At 40.6% G+C, this 19,584-nt stretch overlaps 1 protein-coding gene and 1 long non-coding RNA gene across 2 annotated transcripts in view; one reads left to right on the top strand and one right to left on the bottom strand.

Annotated features, from left to right (window-relative positions):
* The window catches only part of LOC142827973 (uncharacterized), a 147,814-nt gene extending 136,911 nt beyond the window's left edge, over nucleotides 1–10,903 (top strand). The window contains exon 4 of the long non-coding RNA XR_012902808.1: nucleotides 10,785–10,903. This is a non-coding gene — a long non-coding RNA (uncharacterized LOC142827973). The remainder of the gene's footprint in view (nucleotides 1–10,784) is intronic.
* KCNK1 (potassium two pore domain channel subfamily K member 1) overlaps nucleotides 1–19,241 on the bottom strand; it is a 51,554-nt gene extending 32,313 nt beyond the window's left edge. Inside the window, exon 1 of the mRNA XM_006122047.4 lies at nucleotides 18,200–19,241. Coding sequence (XP_006122109.2) covers nucleotides 18,200–18,554 — 355 coding nt within the window. The 5' untranslated portion in view covers nucleotides 18,555–19,241. The remainder of the gene's footprint in view (nucleotides 1–18,199) is intronic.
* Nucleotides 19,242–19,584: the final 343 nt, after the last annotated feature.

Here is a 19,584-nt window from a genome sequence, read left to right as displayed (position 1 = left end):
GACAAAAATCTTTGGGAGGTTTCCACATACAGCCAAAGCAAAGTCAGATATAGTCCTGCTCAGATGTTACGAAAATTGGGGAAATTAAGACTTAAACCCAGATTAGCGAGGCATTTAAGCATGTGCTTAAATCTGAGCATGAGCAGTCTCATTCAGTAAATGCAGAAATAAAATATATCAGTTCACCTTTGAAATGCAGGAAATAATCTCTGCTGTACAGATGTCAAACGCATCAAGTGTAACAGCCAGAGGAATTTCTATCAGAGTATTTTACTCTGTGGATGGGGGAGAATATACTGGGAGAGTTTTCTACAAGAAGTATTTTAAAAAAATATTGTATGTTATTAATTAGTACACACACTGTAAAAGCTGAATTTTAGAACACAATCCAAAATTTTAAAAAAATAAACAAATTGTCTTTTGCTTCTGTATTTCCAGGCTTGTCTGATAAATGCAAACTCCAATATTTGATTCTTGCCAGTGCTGGGCATTGGCAGCCACAGTAGAGTTATTCTGCAGGCTTACTAAATTCCTTCCCTTCCTCCTCCTGCCATATGTGCCCAACCCTGAGAACATAGAACTTGAGGCCGTGAAAAGACAGAAAAGAATGCTGTTGGAAATATTGCTGTCAGACTCTTTAAAAAAAAAAAAAAAAAAAAAAAAAAAAAAAAAAAAAGATACTTGAGTGCAGAATGCACAGAGCAAGCATGAAGAATGCCCCTTCCCTCAGATAAAATCTAGTATGAGAAACCAGTAGTAAAAAAGTCAGAAAAATGCTGAAATAAAATTCACAAACAACTTCTTGGGGAAACTGTGCACAATTTCTAGTAAACAATGAAAGAGGAAATACTGTGTGGGTTAAAACCCACTTTTCTACATTTTTTTGGCTTGCATCTGACGGCTTGCGTCTGAAGACAATTCACACTCCTCACCATTATCCAAAGCAGACTTGCCATTCTCTCACTTTGAGCCAGATCTATCTACCATTAAAATTCTGCACAAAGGTAGTTATGGACTTCTGAAGGAACAACATTGACCTCTTTTAGAGGATTGTTTTTCCACCGGGACAAAAATAATGCTTTTTTAAATCCATTGCTGGGGTTCTACAACTCTACCTCTGTATTCACTGGTGAAGAAAATCTCAACCTTTTGGAGTTTTGCTTTATACACATTCATGCATGCCCAAGATTCCTTATCTGTATTCACACTTGTAATTGTAATTAACACTTGTCTACTGGTATCTCAATACATCAGTATTTGAGCTACAAATAAAAAAAACCTTTCAGTCAAGTTATAAACAAACACCACCACCCATATTCCATTGAGGTCAATTAGTTAAACAATCCAAATTTTTACTCTAAAACCCATCTAAATGTACTTTTATAAAAGTTTGTCCATCATTAAAGAAAGTTTGATAAAAACCCAAAATGTGAGCACTATGCTGTATTTTAATTTAAAAAGGTAAACATCTAACTCTGAATTTTTCAGAAATATTCAGTCTGTACTTGTGGCTTTGAAAAAACAAAGGTCTCTCTGCAAAAAAAAAAGTAGCTATGAGATTTTTTTCCCCCAAGGTTACTTAAATTACCTGAATACATGTTAAATCTCTAAATAAATGAGTGGCACAGAAGAAAGCGTTAAAACACTGAAAAGTAAAATGGAATTTTAACCTCTCTCATTTCAGGTTCCTGCCATTTTTAAACACTTGTAAAGATCTGTTCAATGTGTAGTGCAGGGGAGGGATTTCAGGAACAAAGCTTATGCTTTCTGATCTCTCATAAGATCATGTTTATTTTAAAACTGTTTCCAAATGTAATAGTATCTTTCTGGTCCCATTTCTAGTCACTCCACTCACTTAGTGGACTGGGAGAGAAAGAGGACATAGGCAGCTCTTCCGTATTTTGGCAGCCACTGCCGTCAGATTGAATGTGACCTGGGAGGGAAGAGCACAGCGGCAGCTTCACTGCACATCTGCAGGATTGCACTGGAAGAGTTGCACCTGTTATACATGAAAAGCCTGCTGCCCAGCACATTCTATTTCCCTCAATGCTTCAAGATGCGGCTGCCTCCGTAGTGCCTAGTCTCTGATGGTAAAAGCCATGAATCAGGCCTTCTGCTTCTCACTTACACAGATGTTTTGCTGAAGCTGGTAAATCTTGTGGCACAGAAACTGTGAAGAGTAATCTCCAACACTGAGAATGTATTCATTAGTACACCCAGCAGGTTCAGATTTGCTGTTTGGAGACAATAGACATCCCGCTTGCATTAGACTCTGAATATGAAAACCTTCTAACGCTCTCTTCTTTACAGAATAAAGACAATTCATTTAGTGTTCTAACAAAGCTTCAGTACTTTTTCCAGGCAGTTTGTACAGTTTTATTTCATTAAGTCACTTTGCTGTTAAATGTTTTAACTAGAACCATGTAACTGCCTTTCTTTAAAACAAATTAAAACATACAGTCTAACTTTCCAGCTTTTTAATTTAAGAGCCATGCTGATATCAGACATTTCTCCTGTCATCTTTTGGTTCAATCTTCAGTTACTACTGTTTGGCATGCATTATTCTCTAATTTATACAATCACAGCTTTCTTATATTTTGCATTCTATTTCTTAGACTGAAGCCCTTATCAGGCAAGTAAGCAGAAATAAGTCCTACCATCCAATACCCTGTCACTGTAAAGCTACTACTAAATTTGACAAAGAGGGTATTGCAGACATCTTTACAACTGGCCTTTTGAGAGAGGGTCTTATTTATCAACTTAAAGTTAATAAACTAATACATGTGAGAGGAGGAGGTTCTGCCTTTTTTTAAAATCAAAAGCATCTCCTCCTTTTGTGATTAACTTCATAGTACAGGAACTGGAAGTCTTTGTATGCACTCTCCTGGTGTTCTATGCTTTGTTTGAGACTTTTGTGGACTCTAAAATAAGCTAAATCTGTGTACCTATTAAGGATTCATAATGGAGATTAACTCATGTTACCATAGATATAGGAGTAGCCCAATTTATGGCTCCTGCAACTGGACAGATGTTGATGAAACTGTGGAGAAATCCCTGAGATTATATTTTGTATTAAGATCTTGTCCTTTTAGATATATCTTTGTGAAGTGTTCTTATAGAATCCCTGGAACATTTCTCCTAGAACTTTGTATTAAGATATCTAGATCTTGTAAGAAAAAATGTCTTTTGAGCTCTCCCCTTTCCTTGATTGCCCTGTTGAAATGAATGAGACGTGAATGGAGAACGAAAGGGGAGCACCTCCAGCAGCAGTCCCAAGGGTGGAGAAGGTCTGGGAGCCAGATCCAAGACAATACCTGCAAAGTGAGCTCATTAAGAAGACTGGACATACAGAGGCCTTGGGAGTCAAGCAGCAAGTGCCTGCCCTTGGAAGTACTCTCTTTGAAGCAGCATTAAGAAAGACCAGTTGATGACTAATTGGCTGCATGAGAGGGTTAAATAGGAGGCATCTTGCAGAGGGACCCTGGGTTTTCCTCTTGTCAACATGGGAGCATGGATCCGGATCGGCAGAAGCCCGGCTCCACCCCTCCCCCATCTAACTCACCTGGCCAGTACAATTAGGGGGAGCAACTTTTGGTAACAAGATGGAGTGTGCTTGTGTGTGTGTGTGTGTGTGTGTGTGTGTGTGTGTGTGTGTGTGCATGAGTGTGATGTATCATATGCATATGATAAGTATTGATTATTCTATGTGTGATCAATAAATGTGGCATGTTGCCTTATCCCTCTGAAAAAGATCCCGAGTACTTCTTTTAAGTACAACAAAACGTCTGGCTGCTGAACCCATTTTATTAGAAGTATGTGTCCCATTGCTCCTTTAACCGTGCTCCCATTTGCTTGATTACAAACAAATTCACACTGGTAAAGTTAATGCAGAGATATGTGCACAAGTTTCTCCTCTTCTCTCCCCGCTCACCTCCCCCGGGGCCCATTCCTTTGCCTTTATTATATTCAGTCACTACATTTGTGACCATTAGTCACGAGGTACAAACATTCTCCTAATGTAATTACAGAGGAACAGTTTTCTTTTTATTTGCTTTTGGATGTAAAGCCGTACTCCTTGGATTGTTTTGCTCCCCCCATCCAAGAGGCATAACCGATTCAAACACTGGTGGAGAGGGATTAAGGTAATAATTCTTTTTCCATTAAGGGTTTAAAGGAAGTTCTAGCTTTAATTACCTAAATGCAAAGCCAAGTCTTACTTGAGCAAACTATACCAAAATCTGAAGAACTAATAGGATTTGAAGGATTTTGGTTTGAAGATCTTGAAAGAGATCCTTCTCCAAAAGTTTACTTAACATTGTGCTTAAAGTTCCAATTTGGGATGTCAGCAGAAAGGTAATTGCTCAAACTTCAAGTGGTAACATACAAGAGCAATGTAAGCCTCTTAAATGAAAGCAAGGGATTAATTTTTAGAAAATCTGACTGCCGCTAAAGAGGTGAAACAGCAAAGCTCAAACTAAAGCCAAACACCAGAGCAATAAGCTAACTGGTCATGTATAACCTTAAATTATTGGAAAACAGATTATTAAATCCTTCCATTACATAAGGCATCAACCAGAACATATCCAAGTGTGAACTAACAAACTGAAGCAGTGAAAAACCCAGATCTCTGAAAGGTATTTAGGCACCTAAACCTTATTAAAATCAATAGCAGTTAAGCACCTAATACCTTTGACCCTGAAGCGGACAAAGCAGCAATGGGAGGGGGGAAGGAGTTGTTCCCCTAGTATCGAGGAACGTTTTGCATTGTCCCCAAGGCAGCGTCAGGAGATTCCAGGTACAAGAGGAAGAGAGAGAGCTGGCAAATGACATGCTCCACCCGTCACTGACTAGCACTGCTCTAGCTGGTATAAGTTAGTTAAAGTTGTCCTGTGACTGCTCTAATTTGGGCCAAAATTGGTTTTGCTGCTCACTCGCCTCATGATTAGAGATGACAAACCTGGCATGGAAATACCTTTGCCATCCCCTTCCTTCAGCTGCAACATGCATGAGTTCAATCCAGCTGAGGACGATGCTCAAATTCCCTTTCAATGGTTACACTTAGAGGAGTGAATTTAAAAAAATTAAACTTTAAAAAGGTTAAAGCAAGCTTTTAAAATTAAGCTTTTAAATTAAGCTTTAAAAGGGGGAGGGATAGCTCAGCTGTTTGAGCATTGGCCTGCACAACCTTGGGTTTAGCGTTTGATCCTTGAGGGGGCCATTTAGGGATGTGGGGCAAATCTGTCAGGGATGGTACTTGGTCCTGCTGCGAGGTCAGGGGACTGGACTCAATGACCTCTCGAGGTCCCCTCCAGTTCTATGAGATGGTATATTTCCTAAGATAGAGGTATAAACAAAAAACCCCACCCATATTATTAACTCACATTAAAATAGGAACTTTTTAATCTGTCAGACTAAAGTTGTCTATCAAACCTTAAACACAACAACTTGTTTCCTCCAAGAAGGCAATATGGGAAAAACTGCCAGACTGGATCAAACCCATGGTCCATGGAGTCCTGTATCCTGTCTGACAATTGCCAGAATCACATGCAAGTTACTATGGGGGTAATCTGCCCTCCACATTCAATTTCATCCTGATTTCTCAAAATCCAGGCATCATCATGTAAGTCAATATCCCTTCCAAAATTTGTTATCCAGAATGATCGTAAATTATTCTTGATAAGCAAGATTCAAAAAAGGATATCAGGTAACACCTAGTTTAAGCAATTAGTGATAGTTCTACAATAATACTTTTAGAAATATATTTCCATGTATTTCCAGCTATCCATTTTGAGTTTGCCACCTTACAAAGCCACTTTTGATTTTTTTGACTACCCCCATCGGTTACTGGGCAGGGAAAACAGATGGTCCTAATCAGTTAAGTGTTTTTGTATACTTTTGTCATGCTGTTCTCATTCATCACCTTCCTAAGATAAGCAATTCCGGTCTTAATCTTTTCTTCATATGAAAGCTTTACAAGCCCCAAATAAGGCATGCTGCCCTTTTTTGAACCCCCTTTAGTTCTGCAATATCATTAAGATGGGCCGATGTGTATAACTTGCCATTTATTAACATTTTCATTTGCCATTGTACCCCCCATGCATCTAGTTTGTGGAAGTCTCTCCGAACTTTCAGAGTCCTAACTTTAATAGCTTTGACTCATCTGCAAGTGGTCACCACACTGCTCACCTAAGCAAACTTAGCTCCCTCTTCTCCCATGACTCCTTAGTTTTGATAGAAGCCTCTTCTGAGCGACCTTTCCAGAGGCCCTCCGAAAATCTAAACCAGTTTGTTCTATTTGATTCATTATTGTTTCACTCAAACACCTGAAAGATCATGACATCATCACTGTTGCATAAATTCCCCAGATCATCCTTAGAACCCTTTTTAAAAATTGCTCCCCTCCAATATTCTGGAACAGTGGCTGGTTTTAGAGAGACTGTATTTTTTGTTTGTACTTAAGCTCCTTAGAACTATTGGATGTATACCATCTGGGCCTGATGACTTAATGGTTTTAAATTATCACTTGTTCCTGCTCTATTTCTCCTGAAACCCCAGTCCCATCTTGGTTACCCTGATTAGCCTTCATTAACATGGAATTTTTTTAAAAACGCACTTGCATGATTCTGCCTCCTTATACATACATACCACTTCCAAGGGGCACATCCTCAGCTGCCCTTAACTCATGCTTGGGATATATAAGTGAAGAAGGTGAACGGGGTAGCTTGAACCCATTTATATTCCTCATCTAATCACAGGGCCAGCACACTGGTCCCTGGTTTCTCAGGTTGCTTAAGTACCATGTTCCAGATTTGCCTCCTCCAAACAGACATAATAAAAACCAAAACCACCAATTCCCCTCCCCCTGTACTGAGGATGTTTAGAAGGACTAGTGTGAAATTAAGCGATACCCTCATGCTAAGGAAGTCATGAGCTGCTCCTTTAGGGTAGATAGGTTGCAAAGTAATCTTAGCAGAGAAAAGCACGTGGCCCTCTGTTTTGCTTTTTTTTTTTTTTTTTTTTTTTTAAAATAGCCTCTAACAAATTATACCTCCTGTAGATGCTAAGTAACCAACCACTGTTAATCAAAAAGTTGGACACAAAATACCTGTTCAAAGTCAAGCACACTTCTCTTGTCAGTCATCACATTTTAAATTTCTGTATTAAATGATAAACTTAAAAACACAACAAATAGTCTGCCAGCACTTTAAAGACTAACAAAACACAATTGGGGAAAAGGGGCACAGTTGTACTGTAGCATCTCAGTTATCTGAAGTCAGAGGTGACCAATTGTGATGACAATAGATTAAAGAATTCTTGGAGACTGATGGCACAGAGTCTGTGAAAAAGGGTCAGATAAAAATATTATGAATAATTTTAGAAGGTGACATGCCTTATAACCTCCTGAAAAACAAAGCAAAAAAAAAAAAAACCCAACACCTCAGCTCATAAGCCAATACTCATTTGACGTATTGAATTGATGGACATTTACAAATGAACCAATGTATTCAAGTGTATACTAGGAGAGATTTTTTTTAAAAAATTGGGCTTTATTTGGATTTTTTTTTAAATGCTTAACCAGTCTCTCTTCATAGAGAATACAAACAGTTTATTTTAGGCTAGAGACCAAATGGTAGAGGAATTTTATTTCTTACATGTATAAAAATACAATATTTAGACCATCAAAAGGAGTTTTTATATTTTAGTTCAATAAGCAACACATGGAAAATTGATTTTCACACATCTATTTTGGTATGAGCTAGAAAATGCAATTGACTTTTGTCATCACTTCATACTGTATTAATGGAAAAATATGGGAGTCTCTTTTAGCTATAACGATCTAAACTCCCCAGAGATTCCAATCACAGATTATGTTGTCTGTGGGATAAAACATAAAACACTTGGTTTACATTAAATTTAAATTTACCAGCAGTGAAAAGCAACTGAAAGGTTTGCTTTTACTAAAATTTCCATTTCCCCCCATTGATTTACATAAATTCTCTTTTAAGCCTTAGTACTTCAATTCAGGGCTTTATTATATGGGTTTATGGGGGACCAAATAATTTGTAGTGTACTACATTGGCCCCTGGAACTACAGGAACACTTTTTAATGTTTTCTTATAATACAATCCTTCCAGATTGTATTGTTTAATCATTTTCATTGCTTTTCTCAAAATTCCCTGCAGTTTCTCAATGACTTTCTGGCAATAAGATGTTCAGAAAAGAAAAAAAGCACCTAGGCATATCTGTCCAGGATGGTCTAGATAGTGGTCTCTCTCTAGTCCATGACAGGATTTCTCTATCCGTACGTTGATTACCTTCACCAGCTCTGCACTCTTGCCTGAACTTACAGATGACTATTATCTCAAAGTCTTTTTTATTTTCGCCATTGCTACATTCAACTACCCCCCCTCTTGTGAAAATCTGGCCAACGAAGGCTGTCTACACTACAGAGGTTTTTTTTTTTTTTTTTTAGAATAAACAGCTGTTTTTCAGAAAATACTCGGAGCGTCCACACCTCAAGCGTGTTTTTGTGCGCAAAAAAATAAAAAAATAAAATAATTTAAAAAAAAATCAAACGAACAGAGGGGGTTTTCTGGTGTAGGTATTTCTTCATTCTACGAGGAAGAACACCTTTTTACGAAAATTCATTTGCAAAAAGATGTGTGGGGATGGGGAAGAGGGTTTTTTGTGCAAAAAGGGGAAAGAGGAAAATGCACAGGTGCCCTGGTAGCCATTCTGTGCATAGTAATCAGAGCTTACTTTCGAGAGCATCCATGCAGTCTAGTGTGCTTTTCGCAAAAGTGTGCTTTTTCAATGCGCTTTTGCCGTGCAGATGTGTTCTTGTACAGGATGTTTTTGCAGAAAATCTCTTCCGATAAAAGTTTCTTGCGCAAGAAGCCTGCAGTCGAGACATAGCCTAAAAGAAAATGGGCTCAACTTCTCTGTTCCAGGGGAGTTTTCCCAGTGAGTCACTTGAGAGGTCAGAGCAGTGCTTGGGGGGGACTCAGAGCAAATTCCGCACTTGGCTGGAGGGGGCAGATTGAAATGATGATAAAACACTGAAACAAGTCCTAGAAAATGTGTCTAGGGAAAGCACTGAAGAAGACTGGGTGCAAACAAGGCAGGCGGGGAAAGGGTAGATTCTTTAGAGCCAGTGCAAGGAGCAGAAAATGGATAGGCAGGGATAGGAAAAAGTACTTATGTCCTTCGCTAGTGATTTTAAGACAGGTGATGTCAACCTCCAGATAACTGCAAAATGGTTCAAAAAGAGTCCTAGAGATTAAGGGCTTGTCTGCCATCAACATCACTATGCCAGGGAGTAAGTTGGTGTAACTGTTTATTTGTCCTGAGTAACATAATTATAGAACATAAAGTTGGAGTGTAGACCAGGTAGGGATGTAAGCGAATAGTGATGCAACTAGTCGCTTCCCCTCACCTTGCTACCTCTATCAGGGCCAACTGGGGGGGGGGGGAGCGGAGGAGGCAGGGATGCAGCGGGGAACTGGTGGCGCTTCTGCCTTTGAAAAGTAGCAAGAACTCAGGCAGGGCTCTTGCTACATTTCAAAGGCAGAGGTGCTCTTATCGACTAATCAAATAGATGATGTAAACTGCATTGACTATTCAATTAGTTGATTAATCTAAATTTAAACATTCTTACTGTAAAGACTTCCAGCTTGGGCCCAATCCTTCCCCCAGTTCAGTCTTAGATGTTCCCAGCAGTCATCTTGGGTGGGGTAGGCAGGGAGAGGTGATGACCTGGATTGCCTCGCTCCACCCTTAGACAGGTTTTCATAAGGTGGGAATCCTTTGTTTTCAATCTAAACTTTCCCTCTGCTCTTGTGGAAAAATACATGTCCAAGGTGGATCACAGCATCTGATGACATGGCCACGTCTTGGTAGGAGCCACTATTGCTTCTCCTCCCACACTTACAGGAAAAACAAGTCCATTCACAGATCACTGTCCTCTGTACTGGGCCATTAAATTCCTTGAATATTTCTAATAGCCCTTACTTAGCATGTCTATATTAGTAATACAGGTTTATACGTCATAATTGTAATTTCAAATACAGGAATGATACACGCACACAAATGGGATTATTCTAGTCAGTAGACTACAACCTTTCCAGTGATCTCACTTGAAATATCTCGCACAAAGCATATTCCAGTTATGTTGTATTTATATTTCCATAAAGAATATGGAATACCCCATCACAAAATGCAAGATGGTAACTCACAGAAGAGGTGGCGGTAGAGTAACTTTAGGGTGACAAAATACATGGGTAATCTCTTTTATTGAACCAACTTCTGTTGAAGATTTGGGGGGAGGGATAGCTAGTGGTTTCAGCATTGGCCTGCTAAACCCAGGGTTGTGAGTTCAATCCTTGAGGAGGGGATTTGGGGCAAAAATTGTCAGGGATGGTACTTGGTCCTGCTGCAGGTGTCCAAAGAGTTGGTCATGTAGCAAATAACTGCAAAATAAAATTAAGGTTTTGGCAAGTGTGAAGAGGACTATTCAGATATGAGGAATGGACAAAAATGTTTCTCATAGTTAGAACACAGCTCAGCATATTGAAGATGTATTGAGGCAAAGCAAGCTAGAAAAGTCCAAAAGTCACTAACATCTCATGTCTCCCCTCCCCCCCAGGGAAAAAGAAAACCCAGTATGCTGACAGGTATTAGCAAGTAACAAACCATTGGTAAGGAAGGAGTGAGTGAGTGACATTGGGGTGTAGATGACGATGTGCTACTTATTTTTTTTTAAAAAGAGATTCATTGCATTTCAGAGTGAAGTCTAATTCTACTCCTCAGACAGGACTGAAAACAGAGATAATGAGAATTACAGTTAAAGCTGCTGAAAATACCTATCAAAGTAACTACTTCATACTTTCCTAAGTATACAGGTAAGAGAATGGGGGTGACTAATAACACACAGTTTTATACACAAGGGCAGGAATTAAAGAACAACATTATTAACATGAAAACAAAGCTTGACATAATTAGGCTAACAGAAAAACAAGACTATAAAAATCCTAGGATATAATATACATAAACATGGGAAAGGATGGGCATGTCTGCACCTTCCTTAAAGAGAATCTAAACAATCTTGAAGTAGAGGTTAAAAGGTAAATATTGAGTCTAATGCTACTGAGATACTGAATCAAAACAACTCTGTGTATTTCAGAGGATTTAATGTTTATAACTCTGCAAAAAAACTAGAGGCTATAAAACTGAAACAAAGTGCAGATATTACATGCTGAATATTTATCTGTGTTGATCTGAACAGTCACAATGGTTTGTGGGGATGATGTACAAATGGAAGACGTCAAGAGGAGTTCGGTGATGATAATTTAGCAATATTAAATAAGGCACATTCTAAGTTCTATGATGAGGTCAGATGCCTCTTGCCTCGACTTGGGAATATCTTCTAGTAACATAGCAAGCAAATGCAGCTGGGAGATCATACACTGACAGGCGGAAGTAGGCAGTGACCATTTCCTGCCATTAATTACGTACCAAGGAAAAGAACATAAAGCCAAGAATAAGACTCCCATTTGGAACCCAAAGAAAAGCATATTGGAAGTTCTTTAGATGTGTGAGGAATGTGTGGGTGAGCAGAGTATAAGCTAGATATGGAGAAATTCTGTAGTAATATCACAGAGGGAATTATAAAGACACCCAACCTAGCTACTCCAAAAATGCTGACTAAGGTAGAAAAAGTATATCATGGTGGAACAAGGAATGTGACAAGGTAATTAAGGAAAGGAATGAAGCATGAAAGAACTCGAACACTGCACTAAATGGCAAGGACTTAATGCCATGAGAAACAAAAGGCAGTTGCACAAGGGCTATAAAAACAGAGCAAAGAGAGAAAGCTGGATGTAATACTGTTGGAAAGTAAATAAAAATAAACACATTATAGCTATACAAGCAACTTCGGGAAATGAGTGGGATAAAGAGCAAGAGTAACACAATACCAAGCTTTGAAGTGTCAAGGATCAGAGGATACAAATTAGGGAAAGAAAAAGAACATTTTTTTAAATGACAACTCTCAGGTGATGAAGAGATGGTGAGATGGTGCAGACTGGGAGAGACACAAATGAAGAAAGGAACCCCTGATAGAATGTCAAGTGGGAAACTCCACAAGCTGAACTGCAGGGCATTTTCTTTTTCCTTCATCTTCTCTCCACAAGCATCACCATGGTAAAGAGCGGTCTGATCTCAAATTGCTCATCTTTTCTCATCACTTTGTGTTATTCCTTGATCTTCACTGGTGCTATTAACACTCTCAACTTGATATCTTCTGTAATTAAATGCACTGTTTAACTTCCCATCCAAATTAAGTATGTTAATTAAAAGTAGCCTAATGGAGAATTGTTTTTGGGAGTCAAATATAATTTGACCTATATCAGATATCCATCCTTGGTTGCATCACTTGCCTACCATACCCAAAGCATTTGTTTTAGTTGAATAAAAGCCTCACATATTGAAATGCACCTCTGCTTGACCCATTCCTCAAACAAACAATTCAGAGTCTGACCACTTAGCATCAGCTACTGCTATCCCCATACTCATCCAGGACTCAACAAGCTAGAATTTGTTAGCACATCACAGTTTCTATGCATCACGCTTTAAAATGTAGCACAATACAATACCTACCTACCCAATCCTCAAATTAGAGCTAATAAAAGAAACTCCAGCAGACGTTCTGGTACATACCCATCATATTGAAAAGGTCAATCTGCCAGGTTCAGACATGTTCTGGAGGTATAGCAACTCACTCACGTCATTATTGCATTTGAGATCTGGATAGACCAGAGTAAGTCTCCTCTCCAGCCCAGTACAAATACGTGCAACTGCATTAGAAAAGCACTCAAGTTCCTGCTGAACCTTCTGCAATCCTCCATCTTATTATTCTAAATGAAGATAACCTAATATTATCCTACTTTGGAAAATGTCTTCTTAAAGCTTCATTAAGGTGAGATACTGAAAAGAAACTAGGTGCCTCCCATCCCCAATGGCTAACTGGAAAATGAAACCTGTGTCCTTGTTCATAGTTTTAAAAAAAATAAAAAAATAAAAAAAAGTCAGAATAGGCTTATTGTCCCATTCCCTGAAAATGCTCTCAGACATTCTCACATCAGGTATGTCCCATGCTAGGGCACATCACAAAGTGGGTTCTGACTCTTAACTTGTTGGATCAATGATAAGTCAACCTGTAGGCTCCCCCATACCTATTAGTTCAGGTTCTATATAAATAGAGGTAACTACCTCTTCAAAACTCTTCCTACCTTTCCCCTGCCATTTCCTCTCAAAGACTTTCCCATTGCTCATGCACAATAAAGGGATGGCACAGAACTGCACAACTAGATGTGCAACATGCATTACCTTGGCAGTGACAATATCCAGGACAATTTTTTCTTCGAGTAAGCATATGTTTACAATTAAATTTTGACTTACACATTATGGGCTTGATCCTACAAAACAACCACCTCTAGGCACAGCACTGCAAGCAGAGCCATTGCGGTCATCAATAGGTCCATTTGTGGCAGCTAGGATCCTGCCCAACACCAAGCCCTTCTGAGCCAGATTCATAAGTAGTCCATAGCTCTAGAGTTTCTAATGAACTATTTAAAATAAGCTACTGAAAAATAATACATGAGTGTATGTTATAGGTACTTAGTAAGGGAGTTTCTTTTGTATGTAGTCTGTTCATATTTGATTCTGTGTATCTGTTGAAATTGTACATGAAGGAATAAAATTACTTAAAAAAAAAACCCTAAAGCCAGTCCCAGCAGCACTCAAGTAATTTCTTTGCCTTTTGTGATTATCCCTTGTGTGTTTGAGTTTTTAATCCTGTAATAATGCACATATCTAGCCAATTTAAATTGTTTTCAAGTAATATTTTGCCTTACTTTGCTTATTCCATATACTCCTTGCATTTATAGATAAGCACATATTCTAAACAATTCTTTTTAGTTGCCTTTTTATTTTCATCTCCATATTGTTCAAGTGAATGGACATACCCGATACTTTTTGGGGGGGATAGGGGAAGAAGGGGGTTGGATTAAAAAGTTTCCCCTCTATCTTCTTTCTACTTAGTTTAAAGCTATGCAACAAGCCCAGTAGACTTTGAACCCAGGAAACTGATACCCTATTTACGTAGACTAGGGAGATGCGGAGCAGCTTTTCTCGCCCCGGAGGTCGCAGGCAGCGGGACCACGGCGCGTCTGGGCGGTCCCACCGTCCGTGTCCTCCGGGGTGAGAAAAGCCCTGTTCATAACTGCGGATCTGACATAAGTCGGATCTGCGTAATTCGGGGACTGCCTGTACTGCAAACTAAAGTAATAAGACTGATTAATGTTTTAAAACATTAACAGAAAAATGTTTTAATTTCCCCTCAATTCAAGATTCCATCCAAAGCCCTGTGGATTGGATTCTGCTCACTGGAAGAAGTACAATTCTCCTTATTACAGTGATGGATTCACCATAATTCCAAACATATAGAGAAAATATTGCTGGTGTTTAGGTTTTGGACCTATACACTTTTTGGACTGCAGCAGACTACATTTTTAAAAGTCATTAAAAAGAAGGCTTTCAAATAATTAATATACGGGTTGACTGCACATATATTCACCTTTGAGGGCCTTGGGTTACCAATTTGGTCAGATCTATTCCTGGAGACTCATCAAATGACAACCTTTAAAGATTAATCTTTAATTTCTGGACACTACAGGCCAATCCTGGAGGGTTGGCAACCCTTCTCTGTAATCTGTGAAATTTACCAAAATTCTTAAGAACCATATTACAATTTTATGGATTAACATTTTTATTTTATAAAGAAATTTAAAAGTATATTGGATCTGATATAAAAATGTATCTTTTCCATAATCTAAATACTTTATGACAAGATAAATTTGAAGATAAAAATAGCTCTTAAATGCTCACCATAGTTTTAATAAACTCTAATAGATAAGAACACTTAGTTTCACAGATTAAGAATGAAGATATTGCATTGTAGTGTAGCAGCAAAAGGCCCACATAATTAAGTACTTGAGCTTATAACTCTTCAGTGTACATGACAAATTTACAATTACTGAAAAGCTAGAGGTTCAGTGTATTAAATTACTAAAATTATAATTCCGGGTCGTCACTTAGCATCTTAGAAATCATGGATCTTGTTACTGCACTTATGCTGTTTGTCACTTAAAGACTTTCTATAAAAGTGTTTAGCTGCATATATGCCAAACATTTCACTTTCATTTCCCATTATCCCAACAAAGATTACCATAGGTAAGCAAAGACAAGCCTGAACCTCTGTAGTGAATACTTTGTTTAATATGTATGTTTTTATAGTATAACAAAGTGCATAATTTGTCCATTTTTACCATAAACTTTTAAAAACAGGCAATGCATTCTAATATGACAGTAAATATCAAAGTCATTCCTGGTAGATACACTGATAAATATCATCCTCATTACTGGCTGATTAATGTAACAGAAAAGGGAATAGCTTATTACCACTCTAGCATCTTTTCTAAGAGTACCAAAATACTGCCAAGACTCACTCATTTAATGGAAGAGTTCTCAATTTTAAGGGAGGTTTCAAAAGCATTTCACTTATGAAAGAGGACATTGTTTCAATGTTTACATGAAACTTGGCCATTCAAATCATCATAGTTTGACACTCCTAGCCCACATATTTATATTTTCCTTTAAATTAAAAGGAACAGTCAACTTAAATTTTGTAAAAGCAAGATTTTACAAAACTAAAAAACTATTTCCACTTCTTAAAAATCCCAATGAAAGTATCTGTTTATAAGCAACACCACATTCTCCTGTAGTGCTGTAGGGCTCAACATACTACACCAGGAATTTAAAATTGAAACGGACTACTTAAAAATGAATAATTACTTCATTGATTTTCATTGTTCAAACTGAAAGAAATGCAAAAAAAATACACACACAAAAGCCAAAGTAAGGGCACTGGGCCAGATTTTAAAAGGTATTCAGATGCCTGAAGATGTAGATAGGCACCTATTTGGATTTTCAAAGCACCTAGGAATCTAAATCTCTTTGATTACAATGGGAAGCACGTGTATAGGAGTTCATCTGCATTTTTTGGACCTAAATACCTTTAATACCTGGCCCATATCATGAAAAACAAGTTGCCTTTTAAAGATGTTTCACTTTTAAAATGTTACAGTAACATGAATAAGGAAATGTGTTGGCAGCATAAATTCTATTCAGCATAAATTCTCATCACTGGGTTAACCAACTACACAGCGGTCTATCTACAAGGGGATAAAACCTCATGGGAGGCATGGGTTAACTGTCTCAGGGTGTGGGACTGCTAATTATTTTGTGGATGTTTGGGCATGGGCCAGAGCCCAAGTCTAGGGACCCCATGAACCCAAATCTGTCACCTGACCAAAGTCAGCCATGGCTATGAGGTGGGTCTTTTATCCCTGCATCGATGTACACTTCATTTCTCCTTAAACAGGGGGTTTCTATGGGTGTAGAGTCACACATGAACTTTATGAGACCCCCTCACACTAGAAGCATTTCCAGGGCACCACTTCACTCTGGCTATATCCATCTACCAGAATGGACCCGTAGACCTATGGGCAGGTGAGCAGAAATTAAAAATTTGTGGGAAAGACCTGTGGCCAGTCCCAGATTCCAGGGGCTGCGAAGGGGAGAATAGCCACACTTAATTCCTTCATCCTGAGCTGCACCAAGCACCATTTCAACATAGCTCAGAACCTGGGGCACGAATAAGCTAAAAAAAAAAAAAAAAATTAGCATATTTGCACCACAAGTAGGTAGATGGTTCAAATCCTAATTGCATAGTGAACTTCTTGGAGCCGCTATTATGGCACAGTTTATTTTAAATAAATAAGTGAACACCACAATGTTGGCACTACCTAAATATGAAAGTCAAGAGTACCCAAAGTACAAGCATGTGCTGAATTAGTTATGGATGTGCTCTTTTTCCAGGTACACAGGATAAGCAACTGTTTTTTCCACTGTGAAAAGAAATCTAATATCCACTTGTCCTCACTAGGTGACTTTATACACCATGTGAGATCAGGATGACAGAACCTGGGTCCTGATTCACCACAGCATTACTCTAATATTACACCAGCATGACCTCCTTGATTTCAATGGCAACAAACCAGCAGAACACTATGATGAAATCAGACCCCTGAAGTTTTCAGTTACCATCAAGTCATACACCAGTGGAGATACTATGGTTATATACACATGTTGCTAGAAACAGAATCATGGCCAATGGTATTACCTAAATTATCTTATTAGTGCTGGCCTATCTTGATTTATGTAACATTGAGAAGCACTACTACTTCTATATCAGCACCCCCTTTCTCCATCCAACTAACCCCACTGAACGCTACAGAAAAGGCCAGGATGGCTGCACTCCTCAGCACTGGTTCCCCCTCCCCCCAGGAACAACTGATATCAGATATAAACCAAGAATGCAAAGCAGTACAAACAGGTACTTTTGCAAATGTTGCCAACTATTCTCCTCCTGGCAAACCCAGCAACCCTTTCTACAACCCAGGGCAACTGCCTCTGTTCTTGACAAAAAACAGCAGTTTGAATAAAACTCTTCCAGTTTCTGCAACAATAAAAAGATCTCCATCAAAGCAAACTCTGTCCCCTTTGGCTGCCACTTAAGTTCTCTTACTGAGAAGATTGGACCTGGCAGGCAAGGGGGTGTCTTTAACTCTCTTGCCCTTACCTCCCAATGGGAAGAAAGGAAGGAAAGAAAGGGACCTAGGGGGCTCTTCTCCCTGGGATTCTGTGCACCTTTTCCAGGATTGAGAGGTGCTGAACGCAAAAGAGGAGAACAGAAGGCCTGGAGAGGATCTATGGGGCAAACAGGAGGGGAATGAAGTGAGGTTAGGGCAGGGATGTGTGGCCTTGTGTGGGGCTAAGGGAAAGGCGCCTGTGGGAGCAGGAAGGAGCCAGAGGGAGGCCCCAGGTGGATGCTCCCTGACTACACGGAGATTGAGAGGTGGCTGCAGAGGGGACAGAGGCCCTGATGCGGAAGAAGGGGCAGCCCCTGGGGGCGGGGCGGGGAGGTGAGGGGGTGGAAGCCAGAGCAGTCCAGGCGTGCGGAGGGGATGGAGAAGCCCTGGGGCGCGGGGCCCGGAGATGCACGCGGAGGGGCCCTTACCCGTGGTGGAGAGCACGGTGCTGGCGAAGAAGAGCGCGGAGGTGAAGTCCCAGTTCCAGTTGCCCGAGGCGTTGCCGAGCACGGACACGCCGTAGTTGCTGGCCTCCAGCACCCGCTGCAGGAACTGCTCCAGCTGGTGCTCCGACAGGCACTCGTGCTCCTCCAGGAAGCGCCGCTTCAGCTTGCGCAGCTCCTGGCGCAGCAGGTCCTCGTAGGGCAGCTCCACCGAGGAGAAGACCACGGCGCCGAAGACCAGGTAGAGCAGGTAGCCCAGCACCAGGAAGGCGAAGCACCAGGCCGAGCGGTGCCGCTCCACCAGCCGCACGCAGGAGCAGCCGGCCAGGGACTGCAGCATCTTCCGCCGCCGCCCTGCAGCGCCCGGCGCCGCAGACAGAGCTGGCCCCGCGCCCCGGCCGGGAGGGCGCCGGGCTGAAGCGGCGCTTGCGGGCTGGGGTCGCTCGGCTGCAAAGCGGCTCCGCCCCGCCAGGGGACTGATGCACCGGCGGGAAAGGGTGGACTCGCCCGCGGCCTCCCCCAGCGGCGACTGGCTCGGAGCCCGCTTCCTTTGGGTGACTTTCCAGCCTGAGGAGCCCCGCTGATGTGGCGCTCACGTGGTGCCCCGGCCCAGGTAGCCGGCAGCACTCCCGCACGGCCCGGCTGCTGCTCTGTGCTCCCGGGAGGGCTCGCACGCGCGCACCGCCCAGCCCGCGAGCGCTCCCCCCGGCATCCGGCTGCTCCCTGGGGGCTGGCTCTAGATAAGGAACAGCTGGCCACGGCGCTGTTGATAAACCCAGCGCCCCCCCCCCTTCTCTTCCCGGAGCTGATAGCAGGGACAGATGGAAAGCGAGCGAGCGGGCGGGCGGGAAGTGTGCAAATGGCACAGGAGTGTGTGTGTTTGGAAATGCTGCTTCTGCTAGCCCCAAGTGAAAGCAAAAAGGGAAATGTCCTACGGCAGTGTTCCTCAGCCTTTTTTTAAATAAAAAAATTATAATTACCCTCAGTCCCTACAGTTTTCAGACACACCGTTTTTTTCTTCTGTTGCAACACATTCATTTAAACAACTTAATCGTAGCTGGGCGGGCGATGACATTTTTGGGTGTAAAAAGTACAAAATGAATAAAACTCTGTAAAACTCAAAACAAAAATTCAGTTTCCCCCAAATTTCAGTTGTGCTGATGTACCTAACCCCTAAAGAGCTTCAGGGGGTAGTCCAGTTAGTCTATTACAGAAAAACAACAATAAATAGTCTGGTAGCACTTTATAGACTAACAAAACATGTAGATGGTGCACAGCCCACTTCTTCAGATGACCAGGGTATGAGTAGGGGAATACCTCAGGGTACTCGTACCACTGGTTGAGAAACATTGTCCTACGGCACAAGGGCT

Source organism: Pelodiscus sinensis, chromosome 3, assembly GCF_049634645.1.
Source record: "Pelodiscus sinensis isolate JC-2024 chromosome 3, ASM4963464v1, whole genome shotgun sequence".
NCBI lineage: Eukaryota > Metazoa > Chordata > Testudines > Trionychidae > Pelodiscus > Pelodiscus sinensis.
Note: the sequence above shows the minus strand (reverse complement) of the source record. Positions and strands in the feature narration are given on the sequence as shown.